Below are 23,753 nucleotides of genomic sequence, written 5' to 3' on the forward strand. Positions count from 1 at the left end.
AGAAGATTCTTGGACCCAGCGCCCCGGGAGCGCGCGGTGTCCCGGCCGCGCGCGGCGCGTGAGGTGGGGGGAAGGGCGTGGTTCTCCCACCAGCCAGGGACCTCCTCGCTTCCAGCCGCATCTCGGCGGGCGGGGCCGAGCCTCCGGGCCGCAGTGCGATTGGCGGAGGCGAGCGGGTGACGCTAACGGCTGGCGCGAGACCCCGCCCCTGGCCGGCCCCGCCCCCCGCGCGCGCTGGCGGGTCGGCAGCCTCGCTCTGGCTCGCGCCGCGCCCCCGCGCCGAGTCCGCGCGTCAGTCGATCCCGAGCGCGGCTGCAGGGCGGCTGGCTGCAGCTAGCGGAGCGCGGCGACCCGGGGAGGCGGCGGTGTCCGCAGGCGTCGCGTGAGGAGGCTCGGAGCCCAGAGACTCGCGCAGCGCGATGGCCCCTATTGGCCTCAAAGCGGTGGTCGGAGAGAGTAAGTGGAGTCGGGGTCCTCCCCGCAGGCGGCGGCTACGGCTGCCCGGGAGAAGCCGGGCGCCGTACCTGCCCGCAGCGCCCCGGCCTCCGCGCTGGCCTCTCGCCCCGCTCGGCCCGGGGCTCCTGGCTGGGAGGGTCCCGTTATTCCGGCGCCGCCCTCCTCGGAGGGAAGTCCCTCCCGGCCTCCTGCGGCCCGCGCCCTCTTCCCTTCTTCCCCTGCTCTTCTCTTCCCGCATTCCTTCCCCTTCCGCCCCCCCCACCTTTGCTCCATCCCTTACCCTTCATCCCACCCCTCCCCTCTTCGCCCCATCCCGCTCTTCCCTCTTTACCTCCATCTCCCTCCACCCCCATCGCTCCATCCCTCCCCCTTCACCCCTGGCACCCCATCGCTCCCCCTTCACCTCGCCTTTACCCCCTGCAGCCCATTACCCTCCCCTGCACCCCCATTCTTCACTCCCAGTACCTTCCCCTCATTTCCTCTCTCCTTTTCCTCGCCTTCTTTATTCCCTAAGCTCCTTGATTCCACTCCTTTTCCCGTCTCCAGTCCCTCCCTCTTTCCCACCCTCCTTCGTGAGTCGTGACGAGCGAGATCCCGGCCTGCGTCCTCCTCCCCCTTCCTCCTCCCTCCCTGGAGCCGGAGCCGCGGTCCCCGGCTGCAGAGACCCACCTGGGAGCGGCTCCGCGCGCCCTGGCTCCGACGCGCCACTCGTCCAGCCTGGGCCACTCCTGGCAGCTGGAGAGAAGCCTGTTTTCCAGAGGCTTGGCTCTGCTGGGCTGAGGCCGCCTCTGTCCTCCTCCCGATCCTGGGTCTTGGCTTCAAGGGCGGGGTCTTATCAGGGTCCTGAACCGTCTTAAATCACCCGGGAGACGAGGAAAGCTTTAGTGTGCGCGGGAGGAGTGGCCCTGCCCAGCACCGCAGTCTGCAGTCTGCCTGTTAGCAGGACTCAGCCGATGCTTGGTTTCGGGCAGTTCCAGCCACTGTTGCAGGGAGGAAATGGTTGTTCGTGGGTTTGGAAGAAAGGCTCAACGTAAATGGATTTTTAAAAATGGATGGTGGAGCGTGTGGGCTGCAGCGGAGTGAGCTGTGACGGTGGTAATATTTGGAAAACGGCGTCCCCAGTGCTAAATAAGCTTGATGATCTGTGTAGACAAATCGTGCCTCTTCAATATTTCGGCTTTTTCTTTAACAGAAAATGTGAGAGGATTGCTGTAACTTTCGCTACCTCTTTTGGAATTGAGAGAAAATTAAAAGTGGACTTTGTGGGAGAGGATAAGAAAGGAAATAGAATAAAAATGGTGGAAATTAGTTTCCTTTCCAATGATTCTGTCATATTAGAGCAATTCCTCTCTCTCGCTCTCTCTCTGGTTGTCAAATGTTTTTGACTGTAATGGTCCTTTTGAGGCATCATAATTGTTTCTTCTTCCTTATTCTTTTCGTTGATATGTAGAAAATATTCCCAATTGTGATATGTAGAAAATATTCCCAATTGTACAACCTTATGTGACCTATTACACCAGAAGAAAATTGTTGTAAAAACTGAACCTCAAAATGAGCAAGTTTTTAAAAAAGTGCCCACGATGATTATCACCTGCCTTCCCCATGTGGTAAAGGTTCTGAATCAAGTACCTTCTATTTTTAAAGGCCAATCAAAGCCTTTAAAAAGGCTTTAGGACTGAAAGGACCCATAGGGATCCTTAATGTCAACACCCTCATTTTACCTTTGGGAAGGAAATGGAGGCTCAGAGCAGTTAAATGACTTGCCAAAATCAGTGTTAATTTTTTAAAAACCTCTTGTCCATTTCCTTGCAGCATTAGTAAAAAATAACTTTCTTCATTGTTCTAGATATACCATTTCCTTCCAGTATGCCTTTTAAAGGGTTGTGAAATGTGGATTGTTATGTTACATTCTTTTAAATGTTATATTTGAATAAGGTGCTTTTAAAACAAAATCCCGAAAACAGGTGTTATAGAAATCACGTTTTTGCATCCTTTTGCCGTGACCCTTGTTCATGCAGGTAGCTCCCCCCAACTTTCAGAAGCAAGTATCAAAAAAAAATTAACGTGCAATATGGTCAAAATTTATTTTCTGAAATAAAGCAAAGCCACTGTTTACAAAAATAAAACCAAACCAATTTTACATAAAGTTGGTGAATGTGTGAAAAGCATTCTATTTCTATAACAATTGAGTTACGTATAAATTTTGAAAAAAATATTTTTGCAATTCTTTGTCAGTGACACAAAGAATTCTGTTAATTCTGACTCCTAATTTCGGATGGGGTTTCTAGCTTTGCCTTTTTCCTCTACAAATAGGAGTAAAACAAAGATGTTTTTTAACCAACACGCACCAGTTTAAATGTCATCTTCACAGCCTGGTCTTCCCGGTCTAAATTAACACCTCATAGTCACTGTTTATCATATTCCCTAATTTTATTTTCTTCATAGCACTTAAAATGATCTGAAGTGATATTGTTTCATTTTTTGTATTTTTGGTTGGTGGATTTTTCGTCTGTTTGTTTTTGTTTTTTGGTACTTGTTTGATTGTTTCATCCACTTGAATGTTGCTTCCGGGAGAGCATGGTCTTTATCTGATATGTTCATCCCTATATCCCATACCAAAAACAATGGCTGGTCATAGTTGGTAGCCAATAAATATTCATGGAATGAATCAATGTTCTTAAGGATATGACTGAGAGGAAGGTAAATGTAGTTTTTGGCTTCCTGTCACATCTTTCTAAGTTGAGTTTTAGAGTGGCAGTAGGTACAGATACAACAAAAGTAGAGGAGATGGGTGTTAGCTGTTCATTCAACAAAGGTTAGTTCAGAGCCTGGTAGGAATTATGGGGGAATACAGGGACACTAAAATATGGGACAGTGTCACACTGTTGTGACAGACACAGACAATCCTGAGATGCCCTCCCTGTCACTCCCCTGACATACTTAAGGTATAACCAGTGTATTGCACTTCTTTGTGTTGGTCTCCAACTAGACCAGAAGCTCTTTCACGGGAGAGTAGGACCTCATCTTATTCTTAAGTCTGTCCGGTTTGGGGTTTTTTTGGTATTTGTATACTCCTTTTTTTTCTTTTTCTTCTTTTTTAAATTGGGGTATAGTTGCTTAACAATGTTGTGTTAGTTTCTGCTGTACAGCAAAGTGAAGCAGTTATATGCATATATATCCCCTCTTTTTTGGATTTCCTTCCCATTTAGGTCACCACAGAGCATTGAGTAGAGTTCCCTGTGCTATACAGCAGGTTCTCATTAGTTATCTATTTTATACATATTAGTATATATATGTCAATCTCAGTCTCCCAATTGATCCCACCCCTGCCTTTCCCCGCTTGGTGTCCATATGTTTGTTCTCTACATCTGTGTCTCAATTTCTGCCTTGCAAACAGGTTCATCTGTACCATTTTCCTAGATTCCACATATATGCATTAAGATATGATATTTGTTTTTCTGTTAAGTCTGTCTTTAGTGTGAGAGTTAGTGCTTAGTCTTTGTAAATGTTGGATGAATGACTTAATCTTTATGTATAGCGATTCAGAGAGTGGGCTCTGGATTTGAACTACCTGGGATAAAATTCTGATCTACCACTATTAGCTGTGTGACTTTGGTAAATAATGGAACCCTTTTGTGCTTCAATTTCTTCATCTATAAAATGGGTAATAATAGCACCTACCTTATGTGGTTCTATGAGTATTAAATGAGGTAATGCAGGTATAACATCTGATACAGTTCTTGACACACAGTAAATTCAGTCAATATTATCATTATGAAAAGATCAACAAAGAGGTTCAGTACAAGTGTTAGAGGATTTTAAGAAGAGATAGAATACTTCTCTCCTGGGGGGCCAGGGTTTTGGGGGAGAAAGTGGAGTCTTTGGTAAACTTCGGTAAACTTCTTGAACGAGGTGCAAATGAGCTGGAAAATGGAAGAATAGACCTGAAGAATATATGGATGATTTGTAACCTGACCCAACTTCTGTTTCCAGTTCTACTCATTTCTTTACTTTTTTTTTCTTTATTTTCTTTCTATAAAATATAGTTGGTTTTTTTTTTCTTTTTTCTTTTCTGCTGTTGACTTTGCAAAGAGATTGTAAGAGAAAGGAGAATTTCATTTTTTAAAAAATAATTTTTGATTTTTATTTTATTTATTTTTTTATACAGCAGGTTCTTATTAGTCATCAATTTTCATTTTTTAGAAAATTTTAGTATTTCATTTATTTTTTTATACAGCAGGTTCTTATTAGTTATCCATTTTATACATATTAGTGTATATATGTCAGTCTCAATCTCGAGAATTTCATTTTTTTTGAGGCATTTTTTTATCTAGTTTATGTTAATGGATGATGTTTCAATTATGTAAATCCATGTTGTAATCCAAAATTTACTCATTCCCTGAAGTTTTGTCAGTGTGTTTCAAAGATGCAAGGATTACAAAATGTACTGTTTTTCTTGTTTCCTAGCTGTTAGCAATTTCTCCTCATGTTAGTTTATAAGAATCACATTCTTTTGGAAAAGAATGTAGTTTCAATTTGTATATTAAATATATTACATACCTTTTTCAGATGGGGCCCTGAGTCATAGGATGTGTCAGAAGTTGAGAGGACACCTAGATTGAAGCAGTTTTCATTCATTCTTACACTTTTTTTTTTTTTAAAGAAACTTTGGTTAGCATACAGATAATTTAAGTGTTATATTTTGAAATATATTAAATGCATGTTGCATTTTTTCATTTCTAAAATAAGGTGTAATTTGCATAAGTAAAATTTACCCTTTTTAGTGAACAGTTCTTCAAATTTCAGCCATTACATACAGTCATATAGTCACTACCATAATCAAAATACAGAACAGGTCATCATCCCCCAAATTCCCTTGTGCAGCCCCTTTATGGTCATCCTGCCCTCCCACCCCCAGGCCCTGGCAACCACTGAACTGTTTTCTGTCCCTATATGTTTGCCTTTTCCAGAATGTCGTATCAATGGAATCGTACAGTATGTAGCGTTTTGAATGTGCCTTCTTTAAATTAGCATAATGCATTTGACAATCATCCATGTTGCATATATCTGTAGTTTGTCCCTTCTCATTGCCAACTACTCTTCTGTTGTAGGAATGTACTACAGTTTCTCCATTCCCCAGCTAAAGGGCATTTGGGCATTTGAGTTATTCACTTTCTGGGCAATTGCAAATGCTTCTATAATGCTTCTAGAAGCAGTCACAGGTTTTGTGTGAACATATCACTTGGATATGTAAATACCTAGGAGTGGGATTAATGGGTTGTGTGATAAGTGTGTGTTTAACTTTATAAGAAACTGTCAAATTGTTTTCCAGAGTGGCTATACCGTTTTACATTTTTCACCAGCATCCTTGTTAGTCCTTGGTATTGTCAGTTTAAAAAATTTTAGCCATTCTCAGAGGTAGTGGTATCTTATGATTTTAATTTGCATTTTCCTAATGACTAATAGTGTTAAGCATTTTTTCATGTGTTTATTTGCCATCTGTGTATCTTCTTTGGTGAAATGTCCAAATCTTTTGCATATTTTTTATTGGATTGTCTTTTCTTATTATTTTAGTTTTGAGAGGTCTTTATGTATTCTGGGTACGTTTCTTTCATCAGATACGTGAATTACAAATATTTTCTCACAGTTTGTGACTTGTCTTTTCATTCTATTAACAGTATTTTTCAAAGAGCAGAAGTTCTTAATTTTTATGAAGTCCAATTTATCAATTTTTTCTTTTATGGATTGTACTTTTGGTATCCTATCTAAGAAATCTCTGCCTAACCCAAGTTCACAAAGATTTTCTATGTTTGTTTTTGTTTTTTTTCCTGTGTTTTCACCTAGATGTTTTATAGTTTTAGGCTTTATATTTAGTCTTTGATCCATTTTGAGTTAATTTTATATATTGTGAGCTATGATCAAAGTTCATTTTTGTGCATATGTAAATTTTTTTGTTTGTGAGTGTCTATTTGTTCCAGCACCATTTGTTGAAAAGACTATCCTTTTTCCCCATTGAATTGTCTTTGTTCTTTGTTGAGAATCAATTGACCATCTTTGGATGGGTCTGTTTTTGGACTCCCTGTTCTATTTCTTGACCTATATGTATGCTTTCACTAACACCTATCCTGACTCAATTACTGTAGCTTTAAAGTAAGACTGGAAACCGGATATTGTGAGTCCTCCAGCTTTGTTTTTCATTTTCAAAATTGTTTTGCTTCTTTTGGTTCATTTGCTTTTCCATATAAATTGTAGAATGAGCTTGTCAATTTCTATTTTAAAAATTCTTCTGGGATTCTGTTTGGAATTGTCTTGAATCTATAGATTGGTTTGGGGAGAATTGACGTTTTAACAAATTTACTTTTAATATTCTAGTTTCTTTGCTGTATTGAAATGTGAAAATAAAAATTCTTAACTTCACAAATAAGGGAGGAACTGTATGATAAGGAGAATTGCAGATAGTTTAACAAGGTTGCAGGACACAAAGTCAATTTACAAAAATATATTGTATTTCTATATACTAGCAATGAACAATTAGAAATTGAAATCTAAAATAGTATCATTTATAGTAGAACAAAAACCATGAAATACTTGGGTGTAAATCTAAAAGAATGTGTTCTAGATCTGTGTGCTGAAAGTTACAAAATACTGATGAAAGATAGCAAAGCCTAAATAAATGCAGAGATATACTATGTTCATGGATTGGAAGAATTTATGTTATACTTACTATTTTTGAAACGTGTTTTCAGTTCTCTTGGGTAGATACCTAGGAATAGAATTGCTGGGACATATGGTAATTAACTTTTTGAGGAACTGCCAAACTGTTTTCCAAAGTGACTGCACTATTGTACATTCCCACCAGCAGCGTATGAGGGCTCCTATTTCATAATATCCTTACCAGCACTTGCTATTATCTGTCTTTTTGGTTATAGCCATCCTAGTGGGTGTGAAGTGGTATCCCATTGCGGTTTTGATTTGCATTTCCTTAACAGCTAGTGATGTTGAGCATTTTTTCATGTGCTTATTGACCATTTGTATATATTCTTTGGAGAGATGTCTACACAAACCCTTTGCCCATTTTTATTTATTTTTTTAAAAAATAAATTTATTGGGCTTCCCTGGTGGCGCAGTAGTTGAGAGTCTGCCTGCCAATGCAGGGGACACGGGTTCGAGCCCTGGTCTGGGAAGATCCCACATGCCGCGGAGCAATTAGGCCCGTGAGCCACGATTGCTGAGCCTGCGCGTCTGGAACCTGTGCTCTGCAACAAGAGAGGCCGCGATGGTGAGAGGCCCGCGCACCGCGATGAAGAGCGGCCCCCACTTGCCGCAACTGGAGAAAGCCCTCGCACAGAAACGAAGACCCAACACAGCCATAAAAATAAGTAAATAAAAATAAACTACAAAAACAAACAAACAAACAAAAACTCAATGATTAAAAAAAAAAAAAAAGAACAATCTGAAAAAAAATAAATAAATAAATTTATTTATTTATTTATATTTTTATTTTTGGCTGCATTGGGTCTTCGTTGCTGCACGCGGGCTTTCTCTAGTTACGGCGAGTGGAGGCTACTCTTCGTTGTGGTGCATGTACTTCTCATTGTGGTGGCTCCTTTTGTTGTGGAGCACGGGCTCTAGGCACGTGGGTTCAGTAGTTGTGGCTCGCGGGCTCTAGGTGCATGGGCTTCAGTAGTTGTGGCATGCGGGCTCTAGAGCGCAGACTCAGTAGTTGTGGTGCACGGGCTTAGTTGCTCCGTGGCATGTGGGATCTACCTGGACCAGGGCTCGAACCCGTGTCCCCTTCATTGGCAGGCAGATTCTTAACCACTGCGCCACCAGGGAAGTCCTTTTCTGTGTACTTTTAATAAAAACTACTTATTCTTGTTATAACTCTCATCCTGTGTCCTTTTAGACAATTCATTTAAATTTTAAAAATTGTTGTTGAATGGTCACATTGTATCTTCATTCCTAGTTTATTAATTAAAAGTATCATATTTTTGAAATGCCTCACTTTTTAAAAGGATTCTAATATGGTAGTCTTACAGTTAATACAAATAATTTGTTAGTTATAATTGTGATAAGAATTACAAAGGAATGATACAGGGCTCTAGTCTGGTGTAAGCCTGGGTAGGTTAGAGAAAGCTTCCCTAAGGAAGTTGACATCCAAATTACTTCCTTTTAGTTCCAGCTTACTAAGAGTTTTTGTTTTGTTTTTAAAACCAAGCTTAGCTACTGGTTTAGTTTCTTTTGAAACGATCGTACAGTTTTTCTTATTTAATCTAGTAATGTAATATAATTAATTAATTATAATATTGAGCAATCATTCATTGCATTTCTGAGATAAACTTACTTGGTAGACATGCAGTGTTCTTTTTCAGTGTTATCAAATTCTACTTATTATTTTTGCGTCTATATTCATTAGCATTGGAGTCTTCTTGCTGTTCTTTGATCATTCCAAGTGTGTTCCCACCTCAGGGCTTTGCATTTGCTGTTACCTATGTCTGAAATGTTCTTCCTTCAGATATCTGCATGCTTGTTCCCTTAATTCCTTTAGGTCTCTGGTCAAATGCCACCTCACCAGTGAGGTCCCCTCTGACTACTTTATATAAAATTGAAATTCCCCCTACTTTCTCATCCCCCTCACCATGTTGAATTGTCAAATCTGACATTTCATACTTACTGTTTTCTTTGTTTTTTTTTTTATCTCGGCCTCCACCAGCCAAATGTAAACTCCGTGAGAGCATAGCCTTTGTTTTGTTCACTTCTGTATCCCCAGCACCTAGAACAATGCTGGTACATAGTGGGCACTCAAGAAATATTTGGAATGAACAGTTGAATACTATGTATTTTATATATATATATGTGTGTGTGTGTATATATATATATATATATATATATATATATATATATATATATATATAATTCCTCTCTCTCTCCCGTCTTTTTCAGATCTTCTGCATCAGAATTTCTCTCCCCTTAAATGAATTGGGAAGTTTCTTATCTTTTTGCATGTTTCAGAATAGATAAAATAACATGGACATTCCTTTCCCTGAATGTTAGGAATGATTTATCCATAAAGCTATTTGAATTTGTTGCTTTTGTGGGGGAAGAGGATAAATATTTGACAGTCTTTTAAATTTATTTATTCAGGCTTTCTTCAGCTTCTTGAATCAATTTTGACAATTTATATTTTCTTATAAAATAGGCATTTCAACCTAAAATTTTCAAATTTATTAACTTTAAATTAGATTTGTATAATTTAAAAAATATCTTCTGCATCGGTAGTTGTGATCTCTTTTCTCATTCTACCCTGTTAGTATTATTATTTTCATGGAAGTATTTGGTAGTGATTTGTCTATTTTAATTGTCTTTTAAAAAACTCAGTTTCTTCCTTCTGTGGGGTGTGTGTGTGTGTGTGTTCTCATTCTAATTTCTTGAATCAAATGCTTGGTTAACTTTTTTCTAATAAAAGCATCTAAGGATATGAGTTGTCATTTGAGTACAGCTTTGGTTGAATCCCAGAGGCTCCCCACCCTCCCCTCCCCACTGCCCCCCTGTAGTTTTTTAATATGCAGTATTCTTGCCGTTTATTTCTAAACACAGTCTTCTTTGTTTTGGACTAAATGTCACTCTATGATAGGGTGATAAGTAGTTTAATTTGGGGTAAAATTTCGATGAGAAGCAGTTTGCGACTCAGGGACCATCCGTGTGTCACCCATCAGATATAAGAGAGGATATCTGCCACAGGATCCAAAAAGGGCTTTTTGAATGGGCACTAAAAGATTTTCCCTCTGGTGTTTTTGGCACATAGCACCTCTTAGACAAACAGGGGTTTGGCTGCTAATGCAGAATCTTTTCTTTAGTGGAGTAGTCAGGCCAAATTGTGAAGTTATCACTGGCAACTCAACAGCCATAAATCGTGAACCCCAGTCCTGTGGCTCGCCTCTGTGAGAAGTGCTTGGAGAATCCCCAAGGCGATCCTCTGATTTGATTGCTTCAATCAGTTTCTCCTGTGAAGGGCTGTTGCTAGCACTGAAGTTAGGGCGAGATAGCCAAGACTTCATTTGAATTGCAGCAAGTATGAGTTTTCCTTGCTTTTTGTCCCCAGGCTTTTTTTAAAATTAAAATTAAAAAAAAAAAAAGTCAGCGCGAAGCAGTGTTGTGGAGTGGAAAGTGTTCTAGACTAGAAGTCAGAACATCCAGCTGACAGTCCCAGTTCCAACCCCTAGGGGCTGGGTGACCTGGACATGTTATTTAACATCTTTTTCAATTGGAAATTCTAATCCCAACATCACAGAATTCTTTGAAGGCTTGCATTAAATAATAATCCAAAAAATTGCTCAGAAACAATGAGTCATTATAAGGGGTTATTATTATTTTACAGATATAATTACCGAGATAAGTTTGTCTGCTCAAGGTTATGAGTAAGTCCTTAGCAGAGTCAAGGAAACAAATCGCTCATAGTTTTGATAGACACAGGATCTAGTAATCACCAGATAACAGCCAGCTGTTGCCCGCTCAGTGCTCTTTGGGCAAGTTTGCGTTGGTTAAAACAAAGCAATTTGCTTCTGATATACACTGATCTGATCTTAATATATGTCTTTGGGGCTCCAAAGTAAGAATAACTACTAATGGCTCAAGTTGCAAGCTCTCACAGGGCAGATTTCCAATATTCCTTTCTTTCTGTTTCTTATATGCTGATGGTATTTCACTTTAAATGTCTACTAATGATTTGGCCTAACAGCTGACCTTGTAGGAAGTAAATGAGATATTAAGTAATTATTGCACTAGGAAAGCCTATTTTATTCTTGGGAGCTAAAAAATGTAGAGAGATGTGGAGAAAAGTAGAGAAAAACAAACAAATTTTTAAAAAATCATTGGAGCCTAGCTGTGAAGAGACGGGTTTGAATCAGAGTCTCCAGCAGTCACTCCTTGTTTGGAGGACTTCTGAGATGCCAGAGAAACCCAGGACCATACATTATGGCTTGTTTCCATTTCAGCATGCTTTGGTGGGTTCTGGGACCAAGGGTTTTTATTCATTTAGCCAACGTTTATGCAGTCATTCCTATGTGCCAGAAGCTGTGTGGGAGCTGCAGATGTAATGGTGTATAAGGAGACCTGGTCCTAGTGGAATTCAGACAGGCAGTGGTAATACATTGGGGTAAGTGCCCTGAGAGGGGCACTATGGTGTGGTGATGTTGGAGCACGTGGTGGAGCCCCCAACAAGGCCTGGGTACTGAGGGAGGCTGAGGGAGACCCGGAGGATGTGGGGGAGCTGGCCAAGAGGAGGGTGGTGGTGATGGGGCATGGGGGACAGTAAGTCATATAGAGAAATATCCAGGCTTGGCAAGAAAATGAGAAGGCTGGAGCCTGGCTGGAGCTGGGGGCCAAGGGAGTATGCACAGAGAAGTTGGAGAGGTGCTCGGGGCTTTCCTGTGCTTCTGAAGGAACTTTATCCCTATTCCAGGAGCACTGGGACACCACTGAAGGCTTTAAGTCAGGGAGGGACATGGCTTAGAAAGACCTCTGGTTGCTGTGTGGAGGCTGGATGGAGGGTTCAATTAGGAGCTATGGTGGTGGTCCAGGCTGGAGGTGGTGGCGAGGGGGATGGAGAAGTAGCGGCAGGTGGCGAGAAGTAAAGTGACTTGAAGGAGTCTTCAGAGGTAGAAGTGTCAGGTTATGGTGATTGATTGGATGCAGAGGGTGAGGAGAAGGAGTGGAGGAAGATTCCCAGTTTTCCGGCTTTGGCAACCTATTGGAAGTCCATACCATTCACTGAGACGTGAAAGAAGGAGCAGAAGCAGGTTTGCTGGGGAACGTTTCCTTTTGCAGGCGTTGTGCTTCTGGTGCCTATGGACTGTCTAAGGGCAGATGTGCAGGAGGTCTGGGCTGGAGATTAGGGTTGGGCATCATCAGGTGTTGGAAAGAGTTAAGAGTGGGTTGGGGGCTTCCCTGGTGGCGCAGTGGTTAAGAATCCGCCTGCCAATGCAGGGGACAAGGGTTCGAGCCCTGGTCCGGGAAGATCCCACATGCCGCGGAGCAACTAAGCCCATGAGCCACAACTACTGAGCCTTCGTGCCACAACTACTGAAGCCCACGTGCCTAGAGCCCGTGCTCTGCAACAAGAGAAGCCACCGCAATGAGAACCCCATGCACCACAACGAAGAGTAGCCCCCACTTGCCACAACTAGAGAAAGCCCGCGCGCAGCAATGAAGACCCAACGCAGCCAAAAATTTAAAAAATAAAATAAAATAAATAAATAATTTTAAAAAAAAAGAGTGGGTCAGATCACAGAGGAGAGGGTGCAGGGTGAGAAGAGGGCCTGGGCTCACCCCCGAGGGACACAAACATTTACAGCCAGGTACAGGAAGAAAAGCCAGCAGGTTTGAGAGTCAGGAGGGAAGGGAGGCTAGCAGAGCAGTGTCTACGATTTTGTGGCTCCCAGGGTCCACCTTCAAATCATCCCAAAGCAAGACTGAGCCTTCATTCAGTGATGAGTCTCCAGTCTCCAGGCTGGGGGCCTTGACAGTTGGAAACTTTTCAGGACTTACTCTTGCTGTGGTGTTTCCCCTGTGTCTTAAAGTCAGTCCTTGCCTGTCTGAACCTTGTTGTTCAGGATTGTTTTGAGGAGGAAAGAGGAAGTGATTATAGCCACTCGTAATGCAAGGCTCTGAGGATTTTGGGTGTTATGCTGTGTCAAGAGGCCATCAAATCGGTGGGGGTAGGGTTGTGGTGTGATGGATTGGGAGATTGGGACTGACGGATATACACTACTATGGATGTATCCGTAAAGTAGATAACTAGTGAGAACAGACTGTATAGCACAGGGAACTCTACTCAATGCTCTGTGGTGACCTAAATGGGAAGGAAATCCAAGGAAGAGGGGATATATGTATACATGTGGCTGATTCACTTTGCTGTACATCAGAAACTAACACAACATTGTAAAGCAACTATACTCCAATTAAAAGAAAAAAAAAGATGCCATCAAATCATAGAATCTTCAGTCTGGGAAGAATTATAGGAGCATCTAGTCCAGCCTCATCCGGAGCAGGAAGTCAGGTTGTACTAGTCTGCTGGATGAATGGCATTGGCAGATCTTCCTTCTCCATGGCTGTTGGGGACAAGCAGTATTATTTTTATGTTCTGTGCCAGCGTAGATTCACAATGACAAGGATAAGCTGCTAGGAGTGTTACAATGGTAAGGGCGGGAAGGCTGCTTATACTGTGTTTAGAGGGAGCTCAGGACTTCCCAGCTAATTCTAATTCAGTCTCAGATGATCCTCATGAACTTCCCTTAATGGCAGTAGGAACAAAGCTGCTTCTGTTTGGCCGCTGAGGGGGAAAGAAAGAACCTTTACGCTTAGATGATCTTCAGAGCCCCTACTCTGGCAGTGACGGGGTGAAGAGGGCTTGCTGACCTTCTTCTCTCATAGTTTTTCTTCACCCATCTTCTGAGCGTTGGTGTAGCCAGGAGTTGAAGCAAAGAGGCCTTTCCCTGGTCTCTGGACACATCAATATTGTTGGTACTAGTTGCTAGGGATTTGAAGAATAGAACATTGGCTCTGAACAAGAGTCGCCCTCTGCTCTGTGTGAATTTCACACTATAGGCTTTTAACAATAGACTACTGTGAGGTGAACCCCTTAAAATTACTCAGTCGACAGATCTCATCATCTTTTGGATAAAAGTACTTCAGGATTTTAAGATGAGGCAATCATGTGGCCACCAAGAGTTTTCTGGTTTGCTTTCCCTCACATAATCTTGGGGAAAGGGGTCACCTTGAACTTTACTGTTTTGATTGCGTCATGGGGCGTCTCTATCTCTTTCTCCTACTTACCGTTTAAGGAATTTGAAACTCTAGTTAGAGTAATAAGCTTTTTCGAGCTTTCACTGAGACTGAAAGATCTGGTCGGTTTCTCATAGAGAGGTAATACTCATTCTTCCTCTGCCCCCCAATCCCTTATTAAGAAAAATTTCCAACATACTGGGAAGTTGAAAGAATAGTGTAATGATTACCCACCTATCTTCTGCCTAGATTTCACAATGGTTAACCTCTTGCCATCTTTGTTTTTATCTCTCTACACAAATGCTTTTTATTAAAGGTTAGGGTTACAAGTTAGACATTGTAGAAGAAAAAATTAGTGAACTTGAAGTCAAAGCAATAGAAACTATTCAAAGTGAAACATAGAAAAAAGATTGGGGGAATAAAAACAAGAGAGTATCAGCAAGATGTGAGACAACGTCAAGGAGCCTAATATATATAAAGGTGAAAAGAATGAGGGGGGTCAGAAACAATATTTGAAAAAATATTAGCTGAACATTTTCCAAATTTGATGAAAACTATAAACTCTTAGATCGAAGAATTCCAATGAATCCCAAGCATAAGCAACATGAAGAAATCTATACCAAAGCACATCATAACCAAAATTGCTTAAAAGCAGTGATAAAAAGCAAAATGCTTAATTAGCCAGAGAGCAAAGACATGTTATGTACAGAGATAAAGATGGCAGCAGATTTCTTGTCAGAAACAATGTAAGCTCGAAGGTAGCAGAGCACTGTCTTTAAAGGACTGAAAGATGCAAAATATTAACATAGAATTTTATACCCAGAGAATATATCCCTCAGCAACAAAGCGAGATAAACACTTTCAAAAAAGTTGAAAGAATTCATCACAAGCAGATCTGCACTACATGAAATGAGGCCACAGGGAAACCTGGTTCTACGCAACAGAATAAAGAGCCCTGGACGTGGTACCCATGTGGTAAAAGTAAAGCCACGTTCCTGCAGAGACTGGCAGTCTTCCTCTAGTGCATCCCCAGTACACTGGACTTCCATTCACCATCCTCCTGGGATTTTTCTCACCTCTCTTGTTTTGAATTGTCCTGTCTCTTGTATTTTGTGTCTTCCTTTCTTGGTTTACTCTCTTCTGTTTTGGTGGCGCTCATCTCCCAGGAGCTTCTGAGAAAAGGGAGGTAATTTTATTGAGACCTTGCATGTCTGAAAATATCTATTTTACCCTCATATTTCGTTGACGGTTTGGAGGAGTGTAGAATTCTACATTGGAAATTGCGTTTAGAATTTTGAAGACACGGCTCCACTGTCATCTTAATTTCCAGTGTTGCCTTTGAGAAGTTTTTGAAGCCATTGGATTCCTGATCTTTTGTACATATCCCATGTTGTCCCCTCTGAAACTTTCACTCTGTCCCCAGTGTTCTGTACTTTCATGGTAATTTGCCTTGGTATTTGTCTGTTCTTATCCATTGTGCAAGACAAGGTTCAGGAAACTTTTTCTATAAAGGGCCACGTGTTTAAATACTATAGTTTTTGTGGTTCATATATGATCTCTGCCACTTCTTTTTTCCCACCCCTTTAAATGTGTAAAGGTCTGTACAGAAACAGGCGGCAGGCTGAATTTGGCCCATGGACCACAGTTTGCTGGATATTCACTGGGCCCCTTCAGTTTAGCAACTTATGCTGTTTACTTCTGGGAACATTTCTTAAATAATTTCACAATGATTTCTTCTCAGTTTTCTCTTGGTGGAATTCCTGCTATTCAGATGTTGAGCCTCTTGGACTGGTCCTCTGATTTTCTTATCTTTTCTCTTCACTTATTTCTCTCTTTGGCTCTTTGCTGTGTTTTCCAGGAGATTTCCTCAGCTTTATCTTCCAACCCTTCTATTTAATTTAATTTTATACACTTTTTGTTTTTTTTTTCAACCAACATTTCCAAAAATGATAAATCTTTCTCCTGCTCCATTGGTGAACAAATGACCTGTCAACTCAGAAGTCTGTCCCGTTGCCTCCCTCTTTTTCACCCTTGAATTTTTTAAAATTTATTTTTATTGAGGTAACATTGGTTTATAGCATTATATAAGTTTCATGTGTACAACAGTATGTTTCTACCTCTGTGTACCCCACAGCGTGCTCACCACCAAAAATTTAGTTTCAGGACTTCCCTGGTGGTGCAGGGGTTAAGAATCCGCCTGCCAATGCAGGAGACATGGGTTCCATCCCTGGTCCGGGAAGATCCCACATGGCGTGGAGCAACTAAGCCTGTGCGCCACAGCTACTAAGCCTGTGCTCTAGAGCCCACGTGCCACAACTGTTGAAGCCTGCGCGCCTAGAGCCTGTGCTCCACGACAAGAGAAGCCACTGCGATGAGAAGCCTGCGCACTGCAACAAAGAGTAGCTCCCAATCGCCACAACTAGAGAAAGCCCTCGTGTAGTAGTAAAGACCCAATGCAGCCAAAAATTTAAAAAAAAAAAAAATTTAGTTTCCATCTGTTACCCTACAGTTGATGCCCTTTGCCCATTTTGCCCTCCTCCCTCCCACCCCTTCGCCCCTTCGCCACTACTCTGTTCTCTGTATCTACATGTTTGTTTTTGTTTGGTTTGGTTTGTTCATTTATTTTGTTTGTTTTTTATATTCCTCCTATGAGTGAAATCATACAGTATTTTTTTTTTTCCGTCTAACTTAGTTCACTTAGCATAATAACCTCAAGGTCCATCCATGTTGTCACAAATGGCAAGATTTCATCTTTTGTTATGGTTGAATAGTATTCCATTGTATATATATACCACATCTTTTTTTGTTTGTTTGTTTTTGTTTTTGAATTTTATTTATTTATTTATTTATTTTTTGGCTGCGTTGGGTCTTCATTGCTGCACGCAGGCTTTCTGTAGTTGCAGCCAGTCGGGGCTACTCTTTGTTGTGGTGTGTGGGCTTCTCATTGCAGTGGCTTCTCTTGTTGTGGAGCACAGGCTCTAGGCGTGTGGGCTTCAGTAGTTGCAGCACATGGGCTCAGTAGTTGTGGCGTGTGGGCCCTAGGGTGCGTGGGCTTCAGTAGTTGTAGCGCGCGGGCTCAGTAGCTGTGGCACATGGGCTCAGTTGTTGTGGCACACGGGTTTAGCTGCTCTGCGGCATGTGGGATCTTCCCAGACCAGGGATCGAATCTGTGTCCCCTGCATTGGCAGGCGGATTCTTAATTTTATTTTTTTTAATTAGTTTTTATTGGAGGGTAGTTGATTAACCACATCTTCTTTATCCATTCATCTGTTAATAGAGTGGACACTTAGGTTGTTTCCATATCTTGGCTATTGTAAATAATGCTGTTATTGAACTTGGGGGTGCATATATCTTTTCGAATTAGCGTTTTTGTATTCTTTGGTTAAATACCCAGAAGTATATGGATCATATAGTACAAACATATGGGCACCAAGGGGGGAAAGTGGCGGGGGGGCGGTGCTGGTGTGATGAATTGGGAGACTGGGATTGACATGTATACACTAATATGTATAAAATGGATAACTAATAAGAACCTGCTGTATAAATAAATAAAATAAAATTCAAAAATAAAAAAAAAAAGGAATTCTAGGTGAGAGGAAAGAAACAGAAGCAGAGGGGCTTCCCTGCTGGCGCAGTGGTTGAGAATCTGCCTGACAATGCGGGGGACACGGGTTCGAGCCCTGGTCTCGGAAGATCCCACATGCCGCGGAGCAACTAGGCCCGTGAGCCACAACTACTGAGCCTGCGCGTCTGGAGCCTGTGCTCCACAACAAGAGAGGCCGCGATAGTGAGGGGCCCGCGCACCGCGATGAAGAGTGGCCCCCACTTGCCACAACTAGAGAAAGCCCTTGCACAGAAACGAAGACCCAACACAGCCATAAATAAATAAAAAATAAATTAAAAAAAAAAAAAAAAGAAACAGAAGCAGAAATAAGAGGTCATTAGTGGGGATTGACTTTAAAATGAATGGGGCTTGGATTAATGAGTTTTTATTGCATTGGTTTGATGCTAACATAGAATGTATATTAAGGAAAACATGAGCCATGAATGGATATGACTTATGCAAATTTTTAAAACCATCATTTCACTATTATAGAGCTTTTCAAATGTCAAAAAAGGAATTGGAGGAGAGGCAATTCTTATAAAGTGTCAAAGAACTTGAAAAAAAAATTAAGATTTATATTTAACTGAAAAATATAAATATATCAAAATATTCCATAGAAGAGAATTCAATGTTACTTAGCAGTAGACTCCCAAGAATAAATACTTTTGAAATTTAAAAAAAAAAATAACCAGAAGTGGAATAGCTGGATCATATAGTTGTTGTGTTCTTAATATTAAGTATTAATTTATAAACTAATTAAATATTAAATTAACATCTAATATTAAAAATATTTTGAGGATTCTCCATACTGCTTTCTATAGTGCCTGCACTGATTTATTACACTCCCATCAAATTTGTATTAGGGTTTCCTTTTCTCCACATCCTTGCCAACACTTGTTATTTCTTGCCTTACCCTCCTATTTAATTTAAAATTTCTGCTGTCATGTTCTTTAAAATTTTATAATAGCTCTCTGAAATTTTCTTTTTATAGCTCTCTATTCTTGTTTCATGGATGTGGTATCTTCTTTTATGTCTCTATGTTTAAAAAACCAAAACAAAACTCTGTATAGTCTGTTTCCTCCATGCTTTTTTGTTGTTGTTTCATTTGTTTTGGTCTCTATTTTCCATATAGGAAGTTTCTCAGATGTATAGCAAACCCTGGCTAGCTGCTGTGACAAAAAATGAGAGACATAGACACGGATTGGGAGCTCCAACCTTGTGGATGGGCCTGATCTGGGTGGGCTGTTTGTTGGGGAATCCCCAAGGTCAGTATCTTTGGGTTTTTCTTCTTGGGCTCCATTCCCCAGAGAAGTCTCTTCCTCCTTGGAGGTGAAGGTCTGGCTGCCAGAATTCTGGGGTCTGAGTGGAAGAAAAGGGCCAAGGGATGGAGGGTAGTTCTCAACAATCCATACGTATAGCCATTTGTCCCTCTGTTTTCAAGGTGAGATTCACAGGCCCGGACTGGACTCCTGTGCCCAGTCCAGGGGTCCTGTACACACTACACTCTCTGAGGAGGAAACTTTTAGTGTTCTTCTGTGTTGGGAGAAGGATATTCACCCAGTGACGGGAAGTGGGACAAGGGATCTAGATGTACCTGCTTCTTAAATTCCTTTCTACCAACATGCCTTATACCTTCTCCCACTCTTTTAAGTTCCAGAGGTACCTGGCACTGCCAGCTCCTGAAACTGTTGAGGATTCTACCATGTACACTTAATGGGTTTTCAGTGTTCCCTGCTGCTGGCTTAGGATTCCACTTCAGATGGATTCAACTTTCCCAGGCCTGCTGAGTCAGTTACCACACATCAATTGTAGAAAATAAGACTCAGCATTTAAAACTAAGACTTTATCTTTTGTAAGAACTGCATTCCAAGAAGATGGGGGGCGGGGGGGGTGCGGGAGAGTGGCCACCAGCCAAAGGCTGGGGACCACCACACCCTAGTTTGCCTAGTTTCTTATAGCAAAACAACAGGCTTTTGGGGCCACTTTTTTCTTGCTTGCTTGCTGAAAGGAGAATGGAAACAGTCTTCTAGAGCCCTAGGGCTCATTGTCTTGGCAGCAAACAAAAGCCTGATTAGACAGAGGCAGGTTAAAAAATATTTGGGACATCCCAAATCCAGGAATTTCATGCTGAATTAGCTCATTAGTTCACTCTGAAGCAGGAAATCAAGTGAAGCCCAAGGTCGTTGTTTCTGATACTGGGTATCCCCTCCTAGATTCCAGTATACACCCTCAGTGGGCTGGTCTTTGGCCCAGAACTTTTTGCTAAATTATACAGGTTGGAGAGACAGATTTCACCAGTCAGCTCTCCCGTACCCATCCCCTAGCGGAAGTCTGGGCAAAGGCCACTGTCCCAACACAGAACCAACTCATATTCTGAGGGTAATGTTCAAATAATGCCTAGGTAAATGAGGAGGAGGCAATAGCCCACCTATGCATTTTGATACATATAGACGGCCAGAGAGAATTGCCTCCGGTCTGGGTGATTAAAGCAGGAAAAAAAAAACTTTGCACAGGAACTTTGTAAACATTTGATATGGAAAAATGACAGAAGCGTGGCATAAAGGCTCAGGTAAAGGATTTATTCTGGAAGAAGACAGGTACAGGGAAAATAATTTAAATCACTCTCAAACATAAAAATGATGAACCAAGAGCTCAAGTGGGACGTAATGTGAAATAACAGAACGAAGTGGAAAGCGGGCTAGCCCAGCCAAGGCAACGGAAAACAAAAAATAACGGGATTGCAGAACTAATAAGCCAATTTGAAAACATAAAAAGCAAAATCTGTTCTCTAGAGTATGGAAGGCTGACTTGAGAAGATAACTCAGTCTGTATATTTGGTGAAAATTTGCACAAACTCAGCCATTTCTTAAGGATTTTCAATGTTTCTTCTCTTTGGGGCTCCACCCTCTTCCTGTGCTTGATCCTGAGCCCAAATTCCAACAGGATGTTTTCTTTTCCTGGCATCGTATTGTAACCAGTTCCCTGGATTTGGGAAAAGGCAGCAGCCCTCCTGAAATTAGACCTTTGTGTGTGTTGGGCCGTGTGTGTGTGTGTGGGGAGTACTTCCTGCCTTCTGGAAGCTTCCCCGAGGCTTTTGTCATATGTCAGTTGGACACCTATTGAATGGCTGCATTGACGCTTCCAGAGGGGGCTTGAGCTTGTGGCCTTGTCATGCTGTGTGAGATTACACATTTTTAAATATCTGAGACCTGAAGACGTGTAGCAAGTTAAATCCTAGAGCAGAACAGATTGGGCTGGTCAGAATCTTGGACCTTGGAAGTAAGGTGATTTCTACCACCGCTCCCGTGGACAAGTTACTTGATCTTTCTGAGATTCAGTTTCTTTATAAAATGGACTAGATCAGGGTTTCTCAGCCTCAGCACTGTTAACTTCTGGGGCTGTATGAGCCTGTGCGTTGTAGGATGTTTAGCAGCATGCCTGGCCTCTCCCCACTAGATGCCCATCGCACCCTCCAATCATGACGATCAAAAACGCCTCTAGACATTGCTGATTGTCCCTGGGAGGGGTTGGGGGTGGGCAAAATCACTCCCCTTTGAGAACCACTAGACTAGACCATGTTTTGTCTGCTCTGGATTTCTGGAATTATATGAAACACTCTTTTCCCCTTTTTTCCAAAGTGTATTTTCCCTAACCCTTTAGTCCTTAGGGAAACTCCCATTGAAGTCAAGAAATACGATTTGGAGCCATTCAATGCTACATGTACCAATTTAAGATACTGGCCACATCTTGGGTTCCTGCCAGGATCTAGATAGATAGCTATTCTCCATTTCTGCAGTTCGAGGAGGAATTGCTGCAGTCGTCATGGAGTCTATATAGGAAGAGGACAGGGTTTTTGGAGAGAAACAGGTACAAGCTGGCAGCTGAAATGGAATATTAACAGATAAGGTCGGCTGCTGTTGGTAATGCATGAGGGTAGTGTGTTTTCTTTCTCTCTCTCTCTCTTTCCCTCTCCCTCTCTGTTTCTCAAATGTAAAATGCTTCCCAAATAACTGCATGCTTATCACTATCTTGTACAAAAATGGCCCTCATTCTAGACTCTTTTCTTTAAAAAAAAGAGTCTTATTCAACAATGCTTATGAGAAAAGGTGCTTTCTGTCCTGGAAGATTAATTGCCACTTCACCATTTTTTTTTTGTCTTTGGTCTTTTTGTTTCAAAATATTAATAAACCAAATAGTATTTACTATTATAAGCTATTGATTTGAAGAAGAGATGAATTGTTTTGGATCCCATTTTTGATTGATTTTTCTATTTGTGTATATTTGGTAACTTCACAGCTCCTTTTATCCATGTTGTAGGCAATCTTAGGAAGAAGAAAATAGCTCTTTTGGAGCTGAGGGGAAGTGACTGTTGCATCTAAAGTACAACCGGAAACTCCTATCTCTAACCTCTTTTTGTCTCCAGGTTGAGATTTTCTTTCTACTAATCAAAGTTCCAAGGTTCAGGAGGCTTTGTTTTAGAGAGCTTCTAGCTCCTTAACCTTTTGACTATAAATCTTATGAAAGAGGGGGAAAGGAAGATCGAAAATGAGGGTTTCCCATGAAAGAGAAAGTGAATTGTCATTCCTGTAACACTGTCCAGCATCTTTATGGGTCTGAGGTTAAGTTTTGGTTTCTCAGATAGCAGGCATTTATCATCACGCCCCTCAGATGTTGGCAGCAATCCAAGTTTTGGACGTTTGCGTCTTATGCAATGTCTGGGTGTGCTCACCAGGGCAACGCAACCAAGCCATCGTTCACCCATCTCCACGCATTCTAACGCTTGTGACCTCCTCCCTTCTCTCCCTTTCCCACCCACCCCAAAAAGCAAACTTCATTGGAAACATTCTCAGATTAAGCAATTGTCATTCAGCAGTTTATAGGGAGTGGTACCCTGTTCTTGCCCTGTGCCTGACAATTTGAGGTCTCTAGTTTGGTCTCTCTCACTTTTGCAAAGTACAGTTTAGATACAAAACTATATTAAGCTATAATTTTAGATAACATATTTTATAGGGATAAGCCAGAGTACCTGTCTTCAGATGAAGACGCTATGGAACAGTTCCATACTAAGCAAAACTGCATTTGTTATTTGAGTTACAAGTTTTCATATAAAATTCTCTGATGACTTTTTTTTTTTTTCTGATGACTTTTTAAAAACAGCTTCCTTGAGATATAATTCACACATTATACGATTCAATGATTTAAAGTGTACAATTCAGTGGCTTTTAGTATATTCATAGAATTGTGCATCCATCATCACAATCCATTTTTGAACACTTTCATTACCCCAAAAAGAAACTCCATACTCCTTAGACATCACTCCCAACTCCCCCATACCCCAGCTTAGGCAACTACTAATCCCCCCCCCTTTTTTTAAAAATATTTATTTATGTTTAGTTTCACCAGGTCTTAGTTGCGGCAGGTGGGCTCCTTAGTTGTGGCTCACCAGCTCCTTAGTTGTGGCATGTGAACTCTTTTTTTTTTAATATTTATTTATTTATTTGGTTGTACTGGGTCTAAGTTGTAGCACGTGGGCTCGTTGGGGCCAGGGATCGAACCTGGGCCCCCTGCATTGGGAGCACATAGTCTTATCCATTGCACCACCAGGGAAGTCCCCTAATCTAATCTACTTTCTTTTTATTTATTTATTTATTTATTTACTTACTTATTGGCTGCATTGGGTCTTTGCTGCTGCACGTGGGCTTTCTCTAGTTGTGGCGAGTGGGGGCTACTCTTCATTGCAGTGCGCAGGCTTCAAATTGCAGTGGCTTCTCTTGTTGTGGAGCACGGGCTCTAGGCGCGTGGGCTTCAGTAGTTGTGGTGCATGGGCTCAGTAGTTGCGGCTCACGGGCTCTAGAGCGCAGGCTCAGGAGTTGTGGCGCACGGGCTTAGTTGCTCTACAGCACGTGGGATC

General features: G+C 41.5%; 1 protein-coding gene across 2 annotated transcripts in view; it reads left to right on the forward strand.

Moving 5' to 3' along the window:
- Window positions 1-257: 257 nt before the first annotated feature.
- STXBP1 (syntaxin binding protein 1) overlaps window positions 258-23,753 on the forward strand; it is a 70,432-nt gene continuing 46,936 nt past the window's right edge. The window contains exon 1 of one of the 2 annotated variants that reach the window (XM_057548754.1): window positions 258-456. In XM_057548754.1, the coding sequence (XP_057404737.1) occupies window positions 420-456 (37 nt within the window). In that variant the 5' untranslated portion in view covers window positions 258-419. The remainder of the gene's footprint in view (window positions 457-23,753) is intronic. The other variant, XM_057548756.1, reaches the window with a different exon arrangement.

Source organism: Balaenoptera acutorostrata, chromosome 6 (genome assembly GCF_949987535.1).
Source record: "Balaenoptera acutorostrata chromosome 6, mBalAcu1.1, whole genome shotgun sequence".
In the NCBI taxonomy this organism is placed as follows: Eukaryota; Metazoa; Chordata; class Mammalia; order Artiodactyla; family Balaenopteridae; genus Balaenoptera; species Balaenoptera acutorostrata.